The sequence below is a fragment of the Oryx dammah genome, unplaced genomic scaffold (genome assembly GCF_014754425.2).
Source record: "Oryx dammah isolate SB20612 unplaced genomic scaffold, SCBI_Odam_1.1 HiC_scaffold_15, whole genome shotgun sequence".
In the NCBI taxonomy this organism is placed as follows: Eukaryota; Metazoa; Chordata; class Mammalia; order Artiodactyla; family Bovidae; genus Oryx; species Oryx dammah.
Genome location: NW_024070199.1, coordinates 16,819,233 through 16,842,880, shown reverse-complemented (window position 1 = coordinate 16,842,880; position 23,648 = coordinate 16,819,233). Strand labels below are relative to the sequence as shown.

At 37.5% G+C, this 23,648-nt stretch overlaps 1 protein-coding gene across 4 annotated transcripts in view; it reads right to left on the bottom strand.

Annotated features, from left to right (window-relative positions):
• Positions 1-1,053: 1,053 nt before the first annotated feature.
• The window catches only part of NARS2 (asparaginyl-tRNA synthetase 2, mitochondrial), a 126,560-nt gene continuing 103,965 nt past the window's right edge, over positions 1,054-23,648 (bottom strand). For all 4 annotated transcript variants that reach the window (XM_040255610.1, XM_040255612.1, XM_040255611.1 and 1 more), the window contains 5 exons: positions 18,979-19,045; positions 17,313-17,450; positions 7,148-7,245; positions 5,150-5,176; positions 1,054-1,872 (listed from right to left, as the gene is read on the bottom strand). In XM_040255610.1, the coding sequence (XP_040111544.1) occupies positions 1,728-1,872; positions 5,150-5,176; positions 7,148-7,245; positions 17,313-17,450; positions 18,979-19,045 (475 nt within the window). In that variant the 3' untranslated portion in view covers positions 1,054-1,727. The remainder of the gene's footprint in view (positions 1,873-5,149; positions 5,177-7,147; positions 7,246-17,312; positions 17,451-18,978; positions 19,046-23,648) is intronic.

Here is a 23,648-nt window from a genome sequence, read left to right as displayed (position 1 = left end):
ATGCAGAATAAGCTCAGATAATATTTGCTGACTAAACAAATGAATTTATCTCACTGTCCCATGGTTAAAACAAGTCATATGGAAGCCATAACTGTCCCTTTTATGCTGTCCCAAGGCTTCCCAGGTGCTCAGTGGTAAAGAAAAAATCCACCTGCTGAAGAAGGAGATGTGAGTTCAATCCCTGGGTTGGGAAGATCCCCTGGAGAAGGAAATTGCAACCCACTCCAGTATTTTTGCCTGAGAAATCCTATGGACAGAGGAGCCTGGAGGGCTACAGTCCATGGGGTTGCAAAAGAGATACAACTTATTGATTCGACAACAACAACCCAAACTTGATATCTAAACCCAAGGATTAAAGTTCCAGGGAAGCAGATTTTAGCTCAGCAAAAGCAACCAATTAGATTCACAAATGGAATGAGCTGTTTTGTGGGTACTGAGCTCTTTGCCAAGAGGCTGCCAAGGTACACAGATCCCACTGCTTTAGGCAGAAGTTATGACCCTGCCAACATCTTAGTGTCTCCTATGACTTCTAACTCTAGGTTCTGCAGTTCTTTCCAAATGTTTGAGTTAGATGCATACAGAAATTCATTAGGAAATAACCTAAGAGAAGTTATCTAATGAGACCTGGAAAATAGATTATTCACATATGCATGCCTTTTTACAATTATTTGATGCATATGAATTCTGAGTTCACAATCTGCCATAAGTCCATGTACCTGTACGTCAATGAAGACTAAAAATAGAGTTAAAAAAATTTGGGTAGCATTTTACGGTTTTAAACACACACACACTTTCATATAATTACCATATCAAGTCTGTGAGGAAAATTATACCTGAGCTTATACAGGGTAAATGGCTGATCCAAACTCATAAATGTACCTGCTAGAACCATCAGGATGCAAACTCCCAAAGTCAGTGGTCTTTCTGACTCCAAATTATCCACCCTTTAGATTTAGCTATATATCCTCTTCTTGGATGAAAAATACCTTTCTTCTAAATTCAATGGGAAAAGGCCAAATGGAATTTAAAAACCTGTTTCTTTTCTTTCATAGGTATCAAGAATCTCTTTTATTGATTGTCAGAAACATTACAAACATTTAATATGAACAAACTGTAACATGACAGTGATTAGTTTGAACAATTAATACATCTCATTAGCTTTTATACTTAAGTATCAACAGTTATTAAATGTGATTTTTTTCACACAGTCTGATGAAAACTATTTCAATTCACAATAGCAACTTTCTTAACTCAAGATTCAAAAAAAGGAATATTTTCTTCTTTAGTAAAGCACTGAGAATAAGATGGGAATTTATCACAGGTTAAATGTCAAGGGAGAAAAGGTCCAACAGCATTTTATTTTTAGCTAGTAGTTTCTTGTCAAAGGTCATAGAGAGCAGTGGTCTACGATTAAAGACAAAGGAAAATACACGTCATCCCATCCTAGAGTCTGAAGGGACCTTTGAGACCATCTAGTTCAATTTCTTCTCTTTTTTCTTATTTGACATAATAGCTTTGAGATTTTATTTGCTATAAATACCTGTTGAGAGTTCATGTTTCCAAGAAATGCCTTCAACTTTCTAAGAAAATCATGATCACATGTATTTTTCAGGCATCTTCTGGCATGACAATTATATATTGAAAACGTTTGCAATTTTGTTCTCCTATATGCATATTTATGTGCAATACCTCTGGGACAGGGCGGTTTTCCTTAGTCAGTCTTCCAGCTACAAAAGACACGAATGACTAAATCTTGGAAAAGGGATAACATCCTTGATATTGTCAATTCCTAAGATGCACTGCAGATAGCGTTCAAATCCCATCCCAAAACCTCCATGTGGCACAGATCCAAATCGACGGAGATCCAGATACCTGATTTTGAAAAACAGAGTATCATTACCTATAAATGCTTCATTTAAGATCAGACGTTATGAAAGAATTTTATGTTTCAAAAGTATCTTGCAGTCATTTGTGCTCATCACATCACTGGGGCAGACCAGTCTTTTCACCTTACAGACAGATGAAGGACACAGAGGAGTTAGAGTGATCTGTCCAAGATTATGGAGACGAAACAGCAGCAAATCCTGTCATCATTCATGGGCTTTGGTCACATGATCCTAAGTTTTTGTTTATTGGATACTTATATACAGAAAACTTGTCTCATTAGGCTACAGAAAAATTCCTAAGAACTGTATTATTTTTCTTTAAATACACTCCTCTTCTGCTTCTTAGTATATCAATGATAATGTTCTTTTTTTTCGGTATCAAAATCATACTGTTCAATATATACAGGAGGGTGAAGCAGTTTGCCTGATGTATTACAAAAAGAGATTCCCTTCCTACTAGTCTGTAAGCTACATCAAGGGCAAGAACTGCATCTTATTCAACCTTTATCTCCAGTGACTACCCAGAAATAGATGCTTACTATGTGGAGAGTTATTGTTTGAAGGTATAATAATATACTCAGAGGACTGCAGTGAGGAAAATCTTCAACTCCTCTGCTTTAAGCCTGGTGGAAGATGTCCAGAGTCATTTTTCTCAAAGGCTACACAGCCTCTGAAGGCCATCCATACACGTTCTACTCCCACAGTAAGACTACATGCTAGAAAATGGTACATTCAGGATTCAAACTCAGGTTCCAATATACCAGCCCAGGATACAGTTATTTTATGAAAAGAAGAGAAAGAAGACTCTATAACTCTTTTTATTATGTCATTTGATGGTGGGAATTCCTGAATTATATAATACAGATTAAAATAAATTTATAGTTTCTTGAATGATTTGTAAAATATACAAACATACAGCATAAAACTTAAACACCACAGCTGGTAGTCATTTGACTCTTTAAGAATAAAGACTATAACCTATTCCCCCACTATTAATAACAATGACTACATGTATTGGTATTTTAGCTAATTAAGTACTTCTCTTTCTAAAATAAAACTACAACTAGTTGAGTTACAACCAAGTGAGACATCAATAAGAAGTTAAGTTATCTAGGATAAAACCTGAGACTAGTAAGCACGATCAGGAATAATGGAAGGAACACAGTCTCGAGTAACAAATGTTTGATAGCTGAATTAACTTTATAAGGCATGGAGGCAGAACATACTTTGATTTAGTGAGAAAATGAGATGAAAGGCATATCATACCACCTGCCACAAACACCTGCAGGATCTGAGCTGGCTGCTAAAAGTCCAGTATCCAGCTTTGGCTGGCTTTAAATTTCTCATACACAGATTTCAGAACACTGGCATAAATATCTGGAAACTTAATTCAGAAGAAGCATTCTGCCTGTAGTATTTTTCTTACCTTTGCTTTGATAGATGGAAAGATTTACTTCTAAAAATAAGTTTTCAAAAGAACCTGTATTTGTTTGATTGTTGCTATATTGGTTCTATAGAAGAGATGGTAAAAATTGTGGAACTAGTTACAGATTTCATTTGCATGGGGCATGTAGAAACGGGAAGTGAAAAAATTCTTAGACACCTGGCCTAGCTACACATTCAGTGGATAGAACATTAGCAGAGATCACAGACTTGAAGATTTTTAAGGTCATTTCTACCTTTCAGATACCACGATTACCATAGGAAGCAGATTCCAACTGTTAAAAAATAAAATTCAATGAGTAGATTAAAAAAAAATCTATTCTATGATTCATCAATCAGGCAGGATCCCACCTAGCAACAGAAAAGAGCTCTGAAGAGCTCTACAAAATGATTTTAGGCAGAAGGGGTCAGGACAAGAAAGTCAGTAGCAAAGAGTGAGTGGTTTTAGGCAAAGTCATCTTCCTTTAGGAGATGACAGGTGTCCATCAGACAGACGACCTCACTAGTGTTGACCAGGTAATTCTAGACTCTGGTTCAAGATTCCACTTCTGGGAGATGTTGAAATTATAATTAAATCAGGTATTAAGTCTCAGTTTGGGGATGTGAGCTTAGTACAAGTGACTTCATTTTGGGCCTGTTGTCTGTTAAAATAATAAATACTTATATTTGGAGATGTTAAGAATTTGAAAACTTTAGTTGGGAAAAAAGTAGTATTGAAATGATTAATAAAGACCAGAAAGAGTCTAAACCAATGATTAAGAGATATCTAGTTTTATATATATATATATATATATAGCTAGTTTTTATATACTATGAATAACATCTTGTAGACAGAAAATAAATTGAGGTAAAATGCGTAAGTGACAATCAGTTTCATCAACCTAACAGCAAAACTCAGCACTAAAGGAGGAAAGGTGCAAAGAAATTAAACTTCTACTCTCTGTAGATACTTAACTTATATTGCTTCATTTCATCCTCACAAAAATCCTATGAATTAGATATTACCATTCCATTTTATAACCAAGAAAACCAAGGCTCAGAGAGATTAAATATGTCAAAGTTCACTACTGATAAATAAAGCAACCGAGGGCCATTACTTGAACCCAATTTCAGGCTTTTTGCATCTCTGAAATCTAGTTCCATTACCAAAAGGCAAGAGTGCAATTTGATCTTTCCCTCTGCTGAGGACAGCAAAAGAGTTAATAATATGGTTGATACTATTATACAAGATCCTGAAAGAGTCTTATTACAGAAATATGAATAAATAAATACATAAGTTGTGTATACTGAAAAGTACTTGAAGAAGGGACCTGCAGAAGGAACACCAGAACAACTTAGGTATGCAGAGAGATGATCTTCCCTAGGCAGCTTAGATTTCTATAGTTGGTGGAGACCCCAGGGATCACTTAGCTCAAGCCCCTAATTTCACACATAGAGAAAATGAGGCATAATGGTTAAGAACAAAGTCCCAGTTCTATGCTTCTGTGTGCTCTTAGATAAGATAGTTAACATCTCCAGGTCCCAGGCCTGGATGGATAATAAAAAGGGAGTAAGAATGGCAACTAACTCAGGGGGTATTGTGATGATTACACAAAACAATATCCATCAAAATTTTAACACTGTTATCTGGCACACAATTGGTAATAAATAAATGACAGACATTATTATTACTACTTTTCAAAGATTCAAAGGGAATAACTAATCTCAGGACCTGTTCATTGTTTTAACCCTCTTCTATAGCACCCTGGAACTATAAGTGAAAACTATGTAACATTCAGACCCAGAGCCAGAACAAGAGTCATCAGAGGTCATATTCTTACCACTGGTAGGCTTCTGTCAGTCCTGATCTGTAAAATGAAAACAAAATTCTTTCAGAGAATGACAGTAAGATCAATATACTAACCACCAGACATTTATTTTGGGTTACGTGCAAAGTGCTCTTTATAAAGAAGTAAATACCAAAACTTGTGCTCTTAAATAATAATATATAATACAGTTGAGGAGCTGTACCTTTATTAGGTGGTAACAAAGGTAAGAAAACCAATATTAAGAAAACCAACAGTCCAATATAATCAAATAACAAATGCTATGGAAAGAAAGCAAGGTCCAGAGCCCAAGAGAGGGGGTTCATCTGAGATAAACTTATTGTCCTGTGACATAAGAAAACCACTATTACTGCTTCGTAAGGATGTCTAAAGGCACACCCAGACAAGGGATATACGGACACAATTTTCTTTCCATAATAGTAAAATAATAATATAGATTCTAAGGCTACTTTATAATATGGTTGCAAGTTGTTTTTTTGCCAATTTGAGAAATGTTAATAAAATTTAAAGTTCATAGTACTCATTAAAATTAATTTCAGTCCTTAAAAGTATTTGGGACCATGGCGTATCTCAAAGTGATCAGGATTATGAATAATTCAAACATGCAAAAATATGAAAAACATGAATAGAAGTCAAAGACGGATCCCGGAGATAGGCAAACACATATCCACTTAATTAGGAAAGATAAATTTGGACATTATCAGATATTAGGTAAACATTTAATGTTATGAGGAAAGGTTTCCTGAAGGAAGGAAGCAAGTACAGAAAACAGACCAATTAATCTTTCAACAGATGAGATTTCTTGCCATGTGTGATTTTTATTGTGCTTTAAAAAAAAAAACCCAGAGAATCTTCAAATTCTTTCCATCTAAGGAGTTTTACTGTCACTTCAATTCCACAATTTTCCCAGAACTTCCTAACACTATAAAAAATACTAAGGAGTTAGTAGTCTAGCTGATAAAAAGAGTCCCCCCAGAACATATTTATCCCCTTTCTTCTGGATGCTAACCCAAACAGAGCAGTTCGGATGACTGGAATTACAAAACCAAATTACTCCACAGATTTATAAGTTGGGATCTTGGAAAAGCAACAACTTTTTAAGCACTTCTCCATTAGGAAGAGAAGGCCTTACAAATGGCTAATTTAACAAACATGTCAAACAATCAAGACTTTTCCAGATTACTATGAAACGTAGTATTATCTGGAGAGAAAGATTACGCCTTTAACATGGGAAAGTCTTTTTTTAAAAAAAAGTCTGGCACAGTAAAAGTGGAAACCATGGAAAACAGAGGTTTATAACCTTGGTTAGTTTAGGAAGTCATTGTGGTTTTTTGGCAGACCATGCATATACAGGAGTGGTAGTTCAATTAGAAACATGATTCCCCTACTTCTCATCTCCAAAACATTTTCTGTGTGTTTATGGATACATTTCCCAGGTCTCAAACAGTAGGTAAAAGTTATTCAAATACTTAAATCAAGATACTTACATAGTAGAAAACCTGAGGAAGGAAAAACTGCTTATTCTAAATGCTAGCTTAGCAGATAATTTTAGTTTCTTTCTTCTTCCATCTTTATCCTTTCCCTGGTTTAGAGCCTGTCTTCACGATTTAGTTTAAAATCACAAACACAGAAAATCCCAACTCCTTTTCCCCAAAAACACAGAGAAAAAGGAAGAACAAACTTTAAGGGGCTTTAGTCACCTTTCCTTTTTCTATCACTAAGTTTTAAAAAAGCTATTTCTATAGGGAGAGACATATACAAATAGTGGGCAAAAAAAAAAAAAAATCATTGTGTTTCATATAACAGCTCTAAGCTTTCAGAAAAAGAAGCTCAGAGAGGTTAAGTAATAACTTGCTTAAGTCCACACAGAATCTGAGATTTAGGTCTGTCAGGTACTAAGACGTACCTACTATTCTGTTAGTCTGCCATTACTGCCTTTGAGTGCCCCATTCCCATTTTTTAAATTTCCTTTTTTCTAGTTCTGATCAGTACCTGGCCAAACGCTGTTCTAAGAAATGGTATCGTTCCTCTCTGAGGCTTCCTCCAAAGAGTTCTCCAACTCCAGGAACCAGAAGATCAACAGCAGCAACCTGAAAAGGAAAAAACTCACGAACACCATTCTGTTTTCAGACCATCCCAACAATGTCAGCTTCTGAAGCAAGTGGAACTTACAACATTTTGATGACTGGCTGTTTAACTGCTTACAGTTAAACAGAATCTTATTTATGTTAACTGTTCATGTCCCCTGTTTTAATACTAAATGTTTAATTATTATGTTTAGAATATAAAATGCAGGTGGACAGTTCCCTCTGGCACCATTTATGTGGTATACTTAACAAAAATATGTTTTCTGCACAAATGTGGTAAAAATGTTAGTCATAAAAAAATGTGGAAAGTATTAATAATTATAACAATATTTTAAAACACCTATCATCATGCAGAGGCAATTATACGCTAGCGTATTTTCTTTTAGGTTTTTTCCTTGTATGCTTAAAGAGTATAACAGAGATCGAATTACATATAAAATTTACCATTCTCATTATCTTAGCCAACAAAATACAATAAATACTTTTCCTATGCTAGTAAAAATACTTCACATACTTAATGTTTTAATAGCTGCACAATTTAATGTTTAGAAGTATCATAGTTTATTTAACAGCTTTCTGTTGAATATTCAGAGAGTGTGTGTGTCTTTCATAAATAATGTGGCAATGATGTGTTTGTTTAATTTGAAGTCTGTTAGTACATGTAAAATACGCTCTGATTGTTAATCAAATTAAAACAAAGAGATACCACTTTGGTGTTATAAAAATGGTGAAGATAAACAATATAAACAAATATGGATTAGAGAATGCATAAACTAACACTCTCATACCTCTGATACAACCTTTCTGGTCAGCAACTGGGCAAAAGATAATCAAAAGCTTTAAAAGTGCAATTTGCTTTGACTCAGCAATAGGAGTTCTAGGAACTAGTTCTAACAAAATAATCAGAGATGCAAAAAAAAAAAGAAAAAGAAAAAAAAATTCAACACACAGAATATTTACTACAGCATTGCTTATAAGAACAAAAAATTGAAGTGTACATCAAGAGGAGACCATCAGATAATTTTAGACACGGAAGAAAAAAGACTGACATCTCTAATACATAATGAGATGTAAACTGTTTTGCTATGATTTCTTTTCTTTTATTCCTATTTTCTTATTTTCTACAAGAAAGGTGTTATACTGTTGTAACAGAACAACAAAAAAATTGTAATAGGGTAAAATGGTGGCTTGATGTTTTAACTTGTATTTCTTCACTTACTAGTAATATTTACATTTTTGAGAATGTTTATTTGCTATCTGTATTATTTTGTGGCTTGGCAATTCTTTTTTGCAAGTGGCGGGAGGGAGGACAAAGAGATGTCAGGTAGACATTTATAAGGCCAGTAATAAGAAGGCACAAAACTCAGAAAGATTCATTTACAAATAAAAATTAGGAATCCGTGAACTATGGAATGAGGTTCGTGACATTGTACAGGAGACAGGGATCAAGACCATCCCCATGGAAAAGAAATGCAAAAAAGCAAAATGGCTGTCTGGGGAGGCCTTACAAATAGCTGTGAAAAGAAGAGAGACGAAAAGCAAAGGAGAAAAGGAAAGATATAAGCATCTGAATGCGGAGTTCCAAAGAATAGCAAGAAGACATAAGAAAGCCTTCTTCAGTGATCAATGCAAAGAGAAAGAGGAAAAGAACAGCATGGCACAGACTAGAGATCTCTTCAAGAAAATGAGAGATACCAAGGGAACATTTCATGCAAAGATGGGCTCGATAAAGGACATAAATGGTAGGGACCTAACAGAAGCAGAAGATATTAAGAAGAGGTGGCAAGAATACACGGAAGAACTGTACAAAAAAGATCTTCACGACCCAGATAATCACGATGGTGTGATCACTCACCTAGAGCCAGACATCCTGGAATGTGAAGTCAAGTGGGCCTTAGAAAGTATCACTATGAACAAAGCTAGTGGAGGTGGTGGAATTCCAGTGGAGCTCTTTCAAATCCTGAACGATGATGCTGTGAAAGTGCTGTACTCAGTATTTCAGCAAATTTGGAAAACTTAGCAGTGGCCACAGGACTGGAAAAGGTCAGTTTTCATTCCAATCCCAAAGAAAGGCAATGCCAAAGAATGCTCAAACTACCGCACAATTGCACTCATCTCACATGCTAGTAAAGTAATGCTCAAAATTCTCCAAGCCAGGCTTCAGCAATACGTGAACCGTGAACTTCCAGATGTTCAAGCTGGTTTTAGAAAAGGCAGAGAAACCAGAGATCAAATTGCCAACATCCGCTGGATCATGGAAAAAGCAAGAGAGTTCCAGAAAAACATCTACTTCTGCTTTATTGACTATGCCAAAGCCTTTGACTGTGTGGATCACAATAAACTGTGGAAAATTCTGAAAGAGACGGGAATACCAGACCACCTAACCTGCCTCTTGAGAAATCTGTATGCAGGTCAGGAAGCAACAGTTAGAACTGGACATGGAACAACAGACTGGTTCCAAATAGGAAAAGGAGTACGTCAAGTCTGTATATTGTCACCCTGCTTATTTAACTTATATTCAGAGTACATCATGAGGAACGCTGGGCTGGAAGAAACACAAGCTGGAATAAGATTGCCGGGAGAAATATCAATAACCTCAGAAGTGCAGATGACACCCTTATGGCAGAAAGTGAAGAGGAATTCAAAAGCCTCTTGATGAAAGTGAAAGAGGAGAGTGAAAAAGTTGGCTTAAAGCTCAACATTCAGAAAACGAAGATCATGGCATCTGGTCCCATCACTTCATAGGAAATAGGTGGGGAAACAGTGGAAACAGTGTCAGACTTTATCTTTTTGGGCTCCAAAATCACTGCAGATGGTGACTGCAGCCAAGAAATTAAAAGATGCTTGCTTACTCCTTGGAAGAAAAGTTATGACCAACCCAGATAGCATATTCAAAAGCAGAGACATTACTTTGCCGACTAAGGTCCGTCTAGTCAAGGCTATGGTTTTTCCTGTGGTCATGTATGGATGTGACAGTTGGACTGTGAAGAAGGCTGAGCGCCGAAGAATTGATGCTTTTGAACTGTCGTGTTGGAGAAGACTCTTGAGAGTCCCTTGGACTGCAAGGAGATCCAACCAGTCCATTCTGAAGGAGATCAGCCCTGGGATTTCTTTGGAAGGAATGATGCTAAAGCTGAAGCTCCAGTACTTTGGCCACCTCATGCGAAGAGTTGACTCATTGGAAAAGACTCTGATGCTGGGAGGGATTGGGGGCAGGAGGAGAAGGGGACGACCGAGGATGAGATGGCTGGATGGCATCACGGACTCGATGGATTTGAGTCCGAGTGAACTCCGGGAGATGGTGATAGACAGGGAGGCCTGGCGTGCTGCAATTCATGGGGTCACAAAGAGTCGGACACGACTGAGCGACTGAACTGAACTGAACTGAAATTCCCCAGGTATGGGCAAAACTGGAAAGTCCCAGTTTGGATTTGAGGCTCAAGTTATTTTGATGCAGTTTGATTCGCAAGCCCCGGCAAGGGAAATTCATTAGATACTCCTTGGTATTTAAGTCCTAAAAGGTAATGCTCTTAAAGTGCTACACTCAATAATCCAGCAAATTTGGAAAATTTATCAATGGCCACAGGACTGGAAAAGGTCAGTTTTCATTCCAATCCCAAAGAATGTTCAAACAATTGCAAACAATTGCGCTCATTCACATGCTCAAAATCCTTCAAGCTAGGCTTCAATGGTACACGAACTGAGAACTTCCAGATGTAAAAGCTGGGTTTAGAAAAAGCAAGAAAATTTCAGAAAAACATCTACTTCTGTTTTATTGACTATGCTAAAGCCTTTGACTGTGTGGATGACAAAAAACTGTGGAAAATTCTTAAAGAGATGGGAACACCAGACCACCTTACCTGCCTCCTGAGAAACCTATATGCAGATCAAGAAGCAGCAGTTAGAACCAGACATGGAACAATGGACTGATTTCAAACTGAGAAAGGAAAATGTCAAGGCTATATACTGTCACCATACGTATTTAACTTTTAAGCAGAGTATATCATGCAAAATGCCAGGCTGGATGAAGATATCAACAGGCTGGGAGAAATATCAACAAACTCAGATATGCAGATGATACCACTCTAATGGCAGAAAGTGAAGAGGAACTAAAGCGCCTCTTAATGAAGGCAAAAGAGGACAGTGAAAAACCTGGCTTAAAACTCAACATTGAAAAAAACTAATATCATGGCATCCAGTCCCATCACTTCATGGCAAACAGATGGGGAAACAATGGAAACAGTGACAAACTTTATTTTCTTATACTCCAAAATCATTGCATATGGCGACCACAGCCATGCAATTAAAAGATGCTTGCTCCTTGAGACCCCATGGACTATACAGTCCATGGAATTCTCCAGGCCAGAATACTGGAGTGGGTAGCCATTCCCTTCTCCAGGGGACTTTCCTGACCCAGGAATCAACCAGGGTCTCCTGCATTGCAGGAGGATTCTTTATCAGCTGAGCTACCAGGGAAGCCCTCCTTGGAAGGAAAGCTATGACAAATCTAGACAAAGAGACATTACTTTGCTGACAAAGGTCCATATAGTCAAAGTTATGATATTTTTAGTAGTCATGTCAAATGTGAGAGCTGGATCATAAAGAAGGCTAAGTCCCAAAGAACTGATGCTTTCGCATTGTGGTACTGGAGAAGACTCTTGAGAGTCCCTTGGACAGCAAGGAGATCAAACCAGTCAATCCTAAAGAAAATCAATCCTGGATATTCACTAGAAGAACTGATGATGAAGCTCCAATACTTTAGCCACCTGATATGAAGAGCTGACTCACTGGAAAAGACCCTGATGCTGGGAAAGATTGCCGGAAGGAGGAGAAGGGGGTGACAGAGGATGAGATGGTTGGATGGCATCATTGACTCAATGGACATGAGTTTGAGCAAACTCAAGGAGATAGAGAAGGACAGGGAAGCCTGGTGTCAGGTAGTCCATGGAGTCGCAAAGAGTCACAAACCACTTAGCAACTGAACCACCACCACCACCCATTGGCTGAGTATTCTTCCTTCCAAGTTGACTTCACAATATGTAGTCTATTGAGTGTACATATCCAATGTTTAAAATTTTATGATTTACTAAGTAACACTGATACAATTTTTAAAATTAGAATACTATTAGGTGATCCTGGCATCTTATCAGGGACTGCTGGGCAGTCATTTGTCCTAATCACACATGGCTGAATGGAATGAATGGACATTATTTTCTGTGAAGCCAGTACCCTAGCTGAATATTTGCCACCAGCCTTTAGAGGAATTGCTTAGGACTCAAATTCACGGCATGTGACATTTTGCATGTTTGCTTAGATTCACTTCATTTAGACCCACAATCTGTCCCTTTCAAATGATGAAATATGTTTGGTCATTTATAAGTTATTCTTATATGTTCAAATGAGCAAAAACTTAGGCTATCTGAAATCAGAAAATTTTAGAGCTGGTTAGTACACTGTAGGTCATCCAGTACAATTCTCTAATTTTTATGGTGGGAGAAACTCAGGCTCAGAGAATAGAAAGACATGCCTAAGGCCATACAAATAACTAGTCCATACAAATAACTAGTAAGAGAGCTGGCTTTCAAACAAAGCACTAGTAACTTCTTAGTCCAGTGTACTTTTCATTATAACATTTGTGCATACCACTATTAAAATTATTATTTTTTGGAGAGGGTGAGGGGAAGAAAGAAAGAAAAAGAAAGTATAACTGTAAAAATATACCATATTACTATGCACTACCTCTGGCCAAATGTTATAAGCATAGGTTAAACATTCTCCTACACCCCTCTCTAGACTTCCCAGAGAAGGCAACTGTGAGACACACCTGTTTCAATATTTTTAGATTGCACTGCACCCTTTGCAGAAGCTCTTGCAACCCTGCTCATAATCTGTTACTGCATCCCTACTGAAAGAAACACAGAATTCAGTTAGCTGACCTAAAGCCTGTTCACTCACCACTGAAAAAAATAAAGTAGGGATGGAAGCAGACACTTTGTTTAAGTGAGCTGAAAAGAAATCTAGGTTGCTAATAAATCAATGTTGTATATATCAGTAGATTAAGTAAGTTATATTTTAATAATTAGCTCTGAGAAACTATAGCACTGCATAAATTACAAAAGTACACGAAAGTTTATTATAATACTTTCAGGTTTCAGGCTGTGAGATCACATTAGAGAGACTGTCATAATGAAGGCTTCCTGGTACTTCTAAAGGTAACTGTGACTGCAGTCTATGAGAGAACTGCCTTTCAAGGAATCTTATGTAACTGCATTTAATAGCAACACCCTGCCCACCCCCCCACATACACACATTTTAACAATACTGTGCTTTAACACAATAAAGACAATCAAAATTTAGAAAGAAAGAGGACTTCACACTTATTGACTACCTACCATCCCAAACACTGTACTATGCATTTTTCATATTATTAATTATGAATTAATTCAATCCTCATAATTCTGGAAAATATTATCATCTAATTTTTACAAATGGAAAAATAAAACTCAAAGAAATTAAATGGCTTACCTAAGATCACATAGTTTGTAACACAAAGACCTGAGACCTGAACCCAAGGGTGCCTGATTCTAAAGCCTGGGGACATTCTTATTCCATGGAGCCAACATTCAAAAAAAATTTAGAGTAAAAGCTGCTCTTTAGCTTCCCAGGAACTTCCTTAGCAAATCAACTCACTCACTATTTGTCTGTGTGTGTGTGTGCGTGTGTGTGCACGTGTGCGTGCGCACGTGTACTGTGTCCTGTCCGCTCCTTGCGACCCCATGGACTGTAGCCCATCAGACTCCTCTGCACATGGGATTTTCCAGACAAGAATACTGGAGCAGGTTGCCATTTCCTACTCCTGGGGATCAAACCAGTGTCTCTTGTGTACCCTGCATTGGCAGGCGGATTCTTTACCACTGAACCAAGTGGGAAGTCCATCACCAAATAGGTATCAGGAGCCTGCTATGTCCCAGGCATTATGCTAGGCAACAGGACACACTCATAAGTGAAAAAAAAAGGTCCTGAAGTCCTTTGGCAGAGAGAAAAATGTCACTAAATAAACTGTTATACAAATAAATGTAACAACACAACTGTGTTAAGAAATAAGATGGATTAAGTTAGTAACTCCAGGTTTGCAACTGAAAGTGGTACACTGTAGTTTAGTGCATCTCTGACTCAGAAGAGAGGATCAAGGAAGGTTTCTCTGTGGAAATGATTACTGAGAAGAGAGCTAAGAATAAGCAAAATTACTTAGGTGAAGAAGGCTGTTCTTAATTTAGGGAAGACTATGTAAAAGATCCTGTGATGAGGGAAAATCCTGCCTACCTATCAGAAGGCATGAGAAAGGAGCAGCCAGACTACACTGAGGCTTGTAGGCCAAATAAAGAATCTTGACTTTTGGTGTAAGAGCAGTGGGAGGCCACTGAACGGTTTTTAGGAGAGAGAGAGTGTGACCAGATTTTCATTTTCTAGAAGTTCAAGCTGAAATGGGGAGAATGAACTCAGAGGAGGAAAGAATGGATGCAGGCAGAAGACTGGTTAGGAGGCTTCTGAAGCAGTCCTGGCAAGATATGATGGTATGTTAATCCAGAAACATGAAAGGGGAAATAAAGAGAAGTAGACGGATTAGAGATTTATTTAGGAGTATAGAAATGACAGTTTCAATATGTGAAGTGAGAGGGGAGAACATTTCAAAGATGACTCAGGACTCTGGCTTACACAATTAGATGAACACTGAATTTTCAAAGAAAATCAAATTTTGTGGGAGAAAGGGAGAAGGAGTGAAATCACAGGTTCAGTTTGGGGTATGTTAAGTCTGAGGTGGTTTTATGATGTGTAAATGGTGGTAAGACAAGTCCAGAGCTCACAGGATAAGTCTGGATTCAAGACATGAATTTCTGAGTCGTATGAAAATACACAGTGAGTTGTGGGTAAAGATGAAGTCATCTGGGGAGAGAAAAGACCTGGGGAGAAAAGGATGGAGGCATGAGGAATTCCAGCATCTAGTGAAAGAGGATGAACCTGAAAAGGAGACTGAGAAAGAATACTCCACTAAGGGAGAAAACTAGGAGAATGCTGTCACAGAAGTCAAAGGGGGAAGAAGTTTTAAGAAGAAGAAAGTCCTAAATAGTGCTGAGTAATGCTGAGAGGTGAAGTAAAAGACTTTTTAAAAAAGTCTGTTGGGCTTAATAACATGACAATTATTACTGCTCCCAGAGCTTCAGTGGTACAATTAGAGGGAATGATAGTGGTCTGAATATAAATCACATTAGAGGGCGGAGGAATGAGTGGTATATACTGTGGTGGTTATGAAATATTCACCATCCTTAAGAAGACTTTAATTTGAGAAAGGAAAATTTATATAGAGACTACAAAAAATAGACACAATTAGTTTTACTGATCCTTTAAATGCCATAGAAATCCAGAAAAGGCAGGTTCAGGGTGACTGGGTAAGCTAGGGAAGTTGTCACAGGGCAGGAAAACCTTAAGCAGAGTATTTTTAAGTGCAAAACTGAAGGACTGAAAATTGCTCTACTGAGGGAAATTGAGAGGAATACACAGTGTGTGTGTGTGCTGGGGGAGAGAGGTGGAAGTGGGATAGGGTGGAGTGATAAAAAAAAAGGCAAGTGCTACAGACAAATTCCTGTGTTTTGTGATGTAAGCTCAGCTGGATAATCCGCTCCCCAGTCACGCTCCCTTTTTCTGCTGCCAACCTGTGGGCCTATTTTTTTCTTATAACTGATTATACCAGAGGCTTGGTAGGGAGAAGGGAAAATAAGTGTCATAAATCAACTGTGTTGCTTACTGCACTTGGATAATGCTGGTGAAAGGTAGGGATGTGTAAAATCAGTGGCTAACGTGTAATTTTATATTTGTGACTTCTGAGGTAGTGTGATAAAGTGGAGAAGAACACAGACTTCAGAGCCAGAGGGAATCAGGCTTGAATAAGAACTCTATCACTTTCTATCCATGGAGCTGAGAAATACAATTGGTCTTTCTGCACTTCACTTTCCTATATGTGAAACTGGAGAAACATCGAGTTTCTTGGCAAGGCTGGTTTGTGATTTGTGACTTAAGAGACAACATGACAGTATGTGCTCCACACTAATTGGCGGCTCCTACTGTTTTAGGAATGCTGCAATATGAGCGAAGACAGGAGAGACATCCAGATAACCTGGTACACCTAAGATGAGGTAACTTTATTTATTAGGGGGTCCTGATCTACATTTTCCTACTGGCATTTATCTAAAAACAAGTGAAAAGTACAAGACAGCGAAGTTTACATTTATGACCTTTTCTGAGATAAACATATTTGTCTCAAAGATTTTTATAATTAATGCTATTAAAAACTATTCAATACATATTTAAAGAGTAAAAAATATTCTTATTTTATGTTACTGTCAATTTTGTGAAGGAGAGGAGAGACAAAAAAAGAGATAAAAAAGGAAAACACCAGAAATATAAAAGCCAACTGTAGTTGAGGGAAAAGAACAGAGGACAGAAGAGCTAAAGAGGACAGACAGACAGAGACAAGATAGGCAGAGAAAAGAGCCGGTCAGGAGAGGACCAACCAAGAGGAGAATGCGCCCAGACCTCTTCGACCCCTCCACAGCCCTCCCCTCACTACTTCTATTTGATAGTCAGAGCACTCTAAGCTGCCTGCTACGCCAAGCCAGCTCTTCCTCTGTCTGATAATGCCATACCATCATCTCCCCCTACTGCATGTGGTCTCCTAATCAGTATTTAATTTGATAGGAGACTGGGCATATTGCTATACACTGCTCTAGGGCTCTCAGTAATTTAAAAATACAAAACAAAACGCACCTACATTTGCATCTGCTTAACTGAGAAGGACACCCTACGACAGAAATGAGGGAGTGTGCTTACAGAACACTGGGATCTTCTTTGGAAACACATTTTTAGAGGAGCCTGTGAGAAATGTTATCATTTTAAGAGAGATAAAGAGTGAATGATATAATTTAAGAAAAGATGCCAAAGGATAAATTAAATTAAATCAAGGGGAAAACCTCAGACTCTGAGATGACTAACCCCGATTTATTGTGTTTACTTACTGTGTGCTGAGGGCCATCTTCATTATCCCTCATGTAGAACGGCTTGAGTGCTAATGGATAATTAATGACAAAGACTGGTATGTCGCCACAGTGCTTCACCAGGTATTTTTCATGTTCAGTGTGTAGATCAGCACCCCACTGTAATGAGAAAAAAGAAATTACCAAAGGAGAAGACAGAGCTGAAATATACAATGCAGGACCTAAAAATAACCTGTATCAGTGTCAAGGGCTTCTTTTCCCTGAGGATCAGGGATGTGTGGAACCATCTGCTGAGGTTACACAGATAGAGAAACTAGAGAGAGATGTGTGAACAGAACATTCACAAGCCAGGAAAGATGAAAGCTGGAACTAGTAGATAAACACTGTACTTTTTGTGCCCCATCTGAGGGAGCAGCATTTAGGAGACAAATAGGAAGACACAGTATGCTTTCCACAGTGCATAAAAGCTGATTCAGATTCATAATTTTTATTAATATTGGCCAGAGCTTCTTCTACAGTTACTGTTCCTAAGTTTCAGGAAATTAAATGATGAGAGATAATGTTCCTAATACTGAGTCTATCTTTGGCTAGCTGGCTTCTCCCAGTGAATTCTCTTTTTTAAGAGTCAACTAATATATCAGGTGCTCTTTGATGAATATTTAATAACACTGTTCATCTATTTATTCAGCAAACACTAATGTGCCTATTAAACCCCAAGTACCATCTAGGTACTAAAAATAGTGATAAGGAAAACAAAACCCCTAACTTCATGAAGCTTCTAGGGTAGAAAACAAGTATTAAATTAAAAAATTATACAAAGAAATCAATTGATTATAAATATAATAAGCACAGGACACACATAACTTAAGAGAAAATCTAACCTAACATCTAACACCTAACTTAAGAGAACATCTAACTGGGAATAGAACTGGTATAAGCAGTAGTTTCAAGACAAAGGTATTATATTCTTCAGTTCAGTTCAGTTCAGTTCAGTCGCTCAGTCGTGTCCGACTCTTTGGGACCCCATGAATCGCAGCACGCCAGGCTTAACATTACCGTATTAGTCCCACTTGTCTGGCAGTATCTTAATTACAGGAAAGAAGCACTGGCAGAGAAATGAGGAGACTTGCCTCTAACATTCTGTGCATGGTCACTAGATCATGCTGTCTTTCCAGACCGATATCCTTGCCAATAAACTAAAGGAGTTCTGGGAAAAAACAAAAACACAAAACTCAAGTGTTCTTCAAAGTGGATCACAAATTAGAAGCCTCTATAAAGTTCAAAGGAAAAAGAAACCTGTTTAATGTGTTGCCTAGACTTATTTGATCACATAACCTCTTTTTGTCTATCAACTGATAACATCATTCAGAAAATACTTTGAGAAACACTGAACTAGTTGATTGCTACACTGATATTCTATTCTATATTCTACGATATTTCTAAAGAATTTCATCTTTAAACTTGGGAAACTTCTCTATAACTGCTTTTGTCACTGCTAATCCAAATGATATGATTTTACTTCAAAAGAATTTTTCAGTCTATATATGTCAACAAGGTTGGGCAAACATCAAAAAAACCCAATGTACATATATGAAATACTGCATATTGCTAAAAAGAGAAATAAGGTTATTTTAAAGGACTGAAATCAGATAAACATGAGAAAGAAATTTTCATATATATATACTACCTCTGGAGTGAAGGTGAAGTTCTGGGATGCCTGCTTTAAGATCTCCACTGCCTCAGTGTAAGAAATGCTGGAGAGAAAAAGGATAAAATCAGAAAAAGGTCTAAACAATGGGCTGTTGTTAATTAGTGCATCTGAAAACTGTAAAAGGCTTATCTCCATATTGTTTTTCAGATCACACATGAATATCAAATGATTGCTGGGTTATCAGGAATGATTATAAAAAATGATTATTGATAATCAGGAATTATGGCTGATTTAATCTTATGAGAGTCTGAGCAGTGTGAAGAGAAATGGCCATTCAATAATCACACTTGTAGTGTACACAAAGAAGCTAGTCACTCAAGAAAGTAAAGATTTTTTCTGAATTCATGTTATGCTAATGCCTGAAAAGGTGTGAAATACCGAGACTGAAAGAGGAGAACTCTCTCCTGAAAGCTATCATTCATTCACCCAACATATACTGAGCATTTACCGTGTTCTAGGCATCATTCCAGGCACTGGAGATCCCTGCCTTTATGGAGTGTGTGTGTGTAGAAAGATAAATAAACCAAACTAATAAAATGCCAGGGAGCTACTGGTGCTATGAAATGAACAAAGCAAGACAAAACGAGGGTATGTATGTATGTATAGAAAGATAATAAACAAAAATAATATAATGCCAGGGAGCTACTGGTGCTATGAAGATAAACAAAGCAAGGTAAAAACGGGGTGTTTGGTGTACTATTTTAGATAAGATGGTCAAGAAAGGCCTTGCTGAATTGGTGACATTTGAACAGAATCCTGAATGAAGTAAGGAAATGGGCCATATAAATATCTAAGGGAAAGTATTCCAGGCAAAGGGAACAGTGAGTACAAAACCTGCAGTGAAGAACAGTTTGGCTTATTCAAGGAACAACAAAAAAAAGCCAATGTGACTACAGCTTATTGAATAAGGGGAAGAATGCCAGGAAATTAGATGGGAAAGGTAATGAGAGGTCAAATCCTATGAACTCTTTCAGACCATGGTAAGGGATTAATGATATATTCTAGTATTGGAAGATTGTTCAGGAAAAATACCACTGGTTACCTCAGTAAGAAATCACCATATTAAACCAAGCCAAACTAAAAATTTAACAGTTTGAAATAGGTGATATATGCATATGGTTAGAAAAATCAAGATGAATAAAACAGTATACATCTTCATTCCATCCCTTTCACATAGCTACTTAGTTCTTCTCCTCATACACAATCATTGTTACTGGTTTCCCATGTACTCTTCCAGAGGGCTTAATGCATTTCTAAGCAAATACTAATACTCAATCTCCCCTTTTTATAGATGGCAGCTGTAGCGTGATACAGCATCACACACAGTCTTTTACATCGTTTCTTGCTCAATATATCTTGCAGATATTTACACATCAGTATATGAAGAACTTTACCTTTTGAACTATTACATAACATTCCACTATGTGGATATATCCTAATCTCAAACCAGTCACCTACCAATAGGTATTTCAGCTGGTTCCAATCTTTTGTTATGGCAAATCATGACCGCATGTATCTAATTTATGCTTCCCAGACAGCTCAGTTGGTAAAGAATCCGCCTGCAATGCAGGAGACCCTGGTTTGATTCCTGGATTGGGAAGATGCCCTAGAGAAGGGATAGGCTACCCATTCCAGTATTCTTGGGCTTCCCTGGTAGCTCAGCTGGTAAAGAATCAACCTGCAATGTGGGAGACCTGGGTTCAATCCCTGGGTGGCAAAGATCCCCTGGAGAAGGGAAAGGCTACCCACTCCAGTATTCTGGCCTGGAGAATTCCATGGACTATATAGTCCATGGGGTCACAAAAGAGTTGGACACGACTGAGCGACTTCCACTTCACTTCACATGCTCACACAAATTTTGAACATGGGAAAAACAGAATTGTTGGGTTCTAGAGTACTTGCATCTTGGACTTTTTATAATTTTGAAAGACATTGCCAAAGATATCATCCATTCCCCTTTTATAGGGTTACACTGATTTATGCCCACTAGTATATGAAAGTGTTTTTCTATCTCCTCTACAACAGTATTTTGCATGATTAAAAACAAAAATCTACAAGCTTTCTGAAGACCTGTGAGCTAAAGAAATAACTTACCCAACCCAAACTTATTCTCTGAAGCAAAAACAAAGTTCAGATTTATAATAACTAACTGGAAAGAGCTGTGTCATAAAGTACAGACAGACCTAACGAAGCTATGTTTTGAGTGATAGGCTTTTTAAGATGGAAATTCTATTCAAAAGAAAATCTAGTATTAAATAACAGATAATTTCTAAGTTAGAATGGTGTTGGTGTTGACAGTAGTAATGCTTTTTAAATGAGCATTTTATAGGAGGGAAATTGAAGCTTAGAGATGTTCAGTAATTTGCCAAAAATCACTCATGTAAATAAGAAGTAAAGCTTGATGTGCTGACTCCAGAGTCTAAGCTTTTAACTCCTGAGATAACGCCTAAACCACTTGCAGTTTCATATGTTCTATCGAAACAAAACATAATGGGTCCTGGGTTCTCCCTCTGACTCTACCACTTACTAGCTATGTAAATCACTTCATCTCAATGAAGGTTTTATAAACTGTCATCTTTATTAAAAAAATCTAAAAATACAAACATTAAAAATTAGGTATTTACACTTATAAAATAAGGACACAGGGCTATACTGTCTTAATTTTTTTTCTGCTTAGATATTCTACTGTTCTGTTCCATCAATTACTTGATATGATCTATTCATTATACTGAGAAATATAAGAGCAGTCAAAAGGGGAAGCACTAGAATCTTGCACTATTGATACGTTTCAGGTACAAGATCAAGAAAAAAAAAGACTCGTCCAAATAGCTCTCCTTATTCTAAATGTTCTGCGATACTCTGCCTATACCTTAAGTTGAGGCAGAACTTTAAGTTTAAATTACAGTTCTGACACTGGATATCCTTGATGGCCTTCAGCAATTCTACTTTTTCTTGGTTATGCACGCGTGTGTGCTTAGTTGTGTCTGACTCTGTGTGACCCCATGGACTATAGCCGGCCAGGCTCCTTGGTATGTACAGGGAATAATATTTCTTCTCCTTCCCAGAAACTATTTCCAAAGTGCTTTGAACTCTGGAGAATCATGTAATTTATATATTCCCTCTGACTGTTCCATCCCCTTTTTGTTTCTAGCTGCTGGGACCTCTCTTATATGCTAATGAAGTCAACAATGCATTTCAGAGGATTTCATAATATTTTACTTAACGTCTTTAGATGTTTTGTAGGAGGGTTTTCAAATTATCGAGTTTTTGACATATTGCTTAAGCAGCATTTGGTTATTTCAAAAATATTACTCAAGTTATCACTTCTGAGATGAGAAAACTGAAGCTTAACTACTTAGAGTTGTTGTGAAGATAAAATGAACTTCAGTATATGTAAAGTTTACCACTGTCTGATACATAGTAAATATTCAATAAATGGTGGATATTTTCCTTTTATCTAAGATCTTACTCATTAGATAGGAGCTGGATAACTTCTCTTAAGATCTGCCTGATTCTCTGTTACCAGCAGAGATTCCTCGAGATGCCCAATTTATTTATCTTCTTAATTAAAAATTTTATCAAAATGCTTATGTCCAGAACTCTCCTGTACACTCCAGATCTGGACCCTCAAACTGCCTACCTGACATCTACAGACAGACACCTGAGCGGATCTCAGTCACAATGTGACACCTCACGGGACGAGCCTGTCATCACCCCTCTCTCTCCTCGCAACCCCCCTGCTCCTCCTTCCTCTGTCTCCATTCAAGCCACTCTCTTTCTCACTCTCAGCAAATCCTGTTTGCCCTCTCTTCAAAACCTATCCTGACTAGGACCATTTCTCTCCCCTTCCACTGTCACCATCCTGGTCTGTGATGGTTAACTTTTATGTGTCAAGTTGGCTGGGCTGCAGTACCCAGATATTTGGTCAAATATTTAGGATATTTCTGAGAAGGTGTTTTTTGGGATGAAGTTAACATTTAAATCAGTGGATCCTGACTAAAGAAGATTCCCTCCCTAATAACATCTAGTTTGAAGGCCATACTAGAGCAAGGAATGGCCTCCTCCAAGAGAAGGAATCTGCCAGCAGGCTGCCTTTGACTTGCTCTTCCCTGAGTCTCCAGCCTTCAGAATTTGAATTTGCCTAGTCTCTACAAATAAGTGAACTAATTCCTTAAGATGTTCTTTTCCCACTTACCCATATAGCTAGTTCTCTTACTTTCTCGAGAGCTTTACTCAAAGATCATCTCAGTGGGATCCTCCCCACCATGCTATCTACCATTTCTATCTCCTCATTCTTCCTTTGTCATATCTTCTATCTCTTTTTTGGTTTCTCCCCACTAAGTATTACTCATTTTCACAGATTATATGTTTCACATTTTTATCTTATTTCTTGGCTATTATTATCTCCACCAGGAATGTAAGCTCAGTGAAGGCATGGAGTTTTATCTGCTTTGTTCATTGCTTTAAAAGCAGTTTTTAGATGCTAGAACAATGCCTGCCATATAGTAAATATTCAATATACATTTAAGTAAAGAAAAAGTCTCCAAAGCCTTCACTTGTACTTCACTGCCCTTTGTTTCTCTACCACAGGGCTCCTGACTCTTCCCTCCTTTGCTATTCCCACATTTGCCGCCTTGTTATTGGTT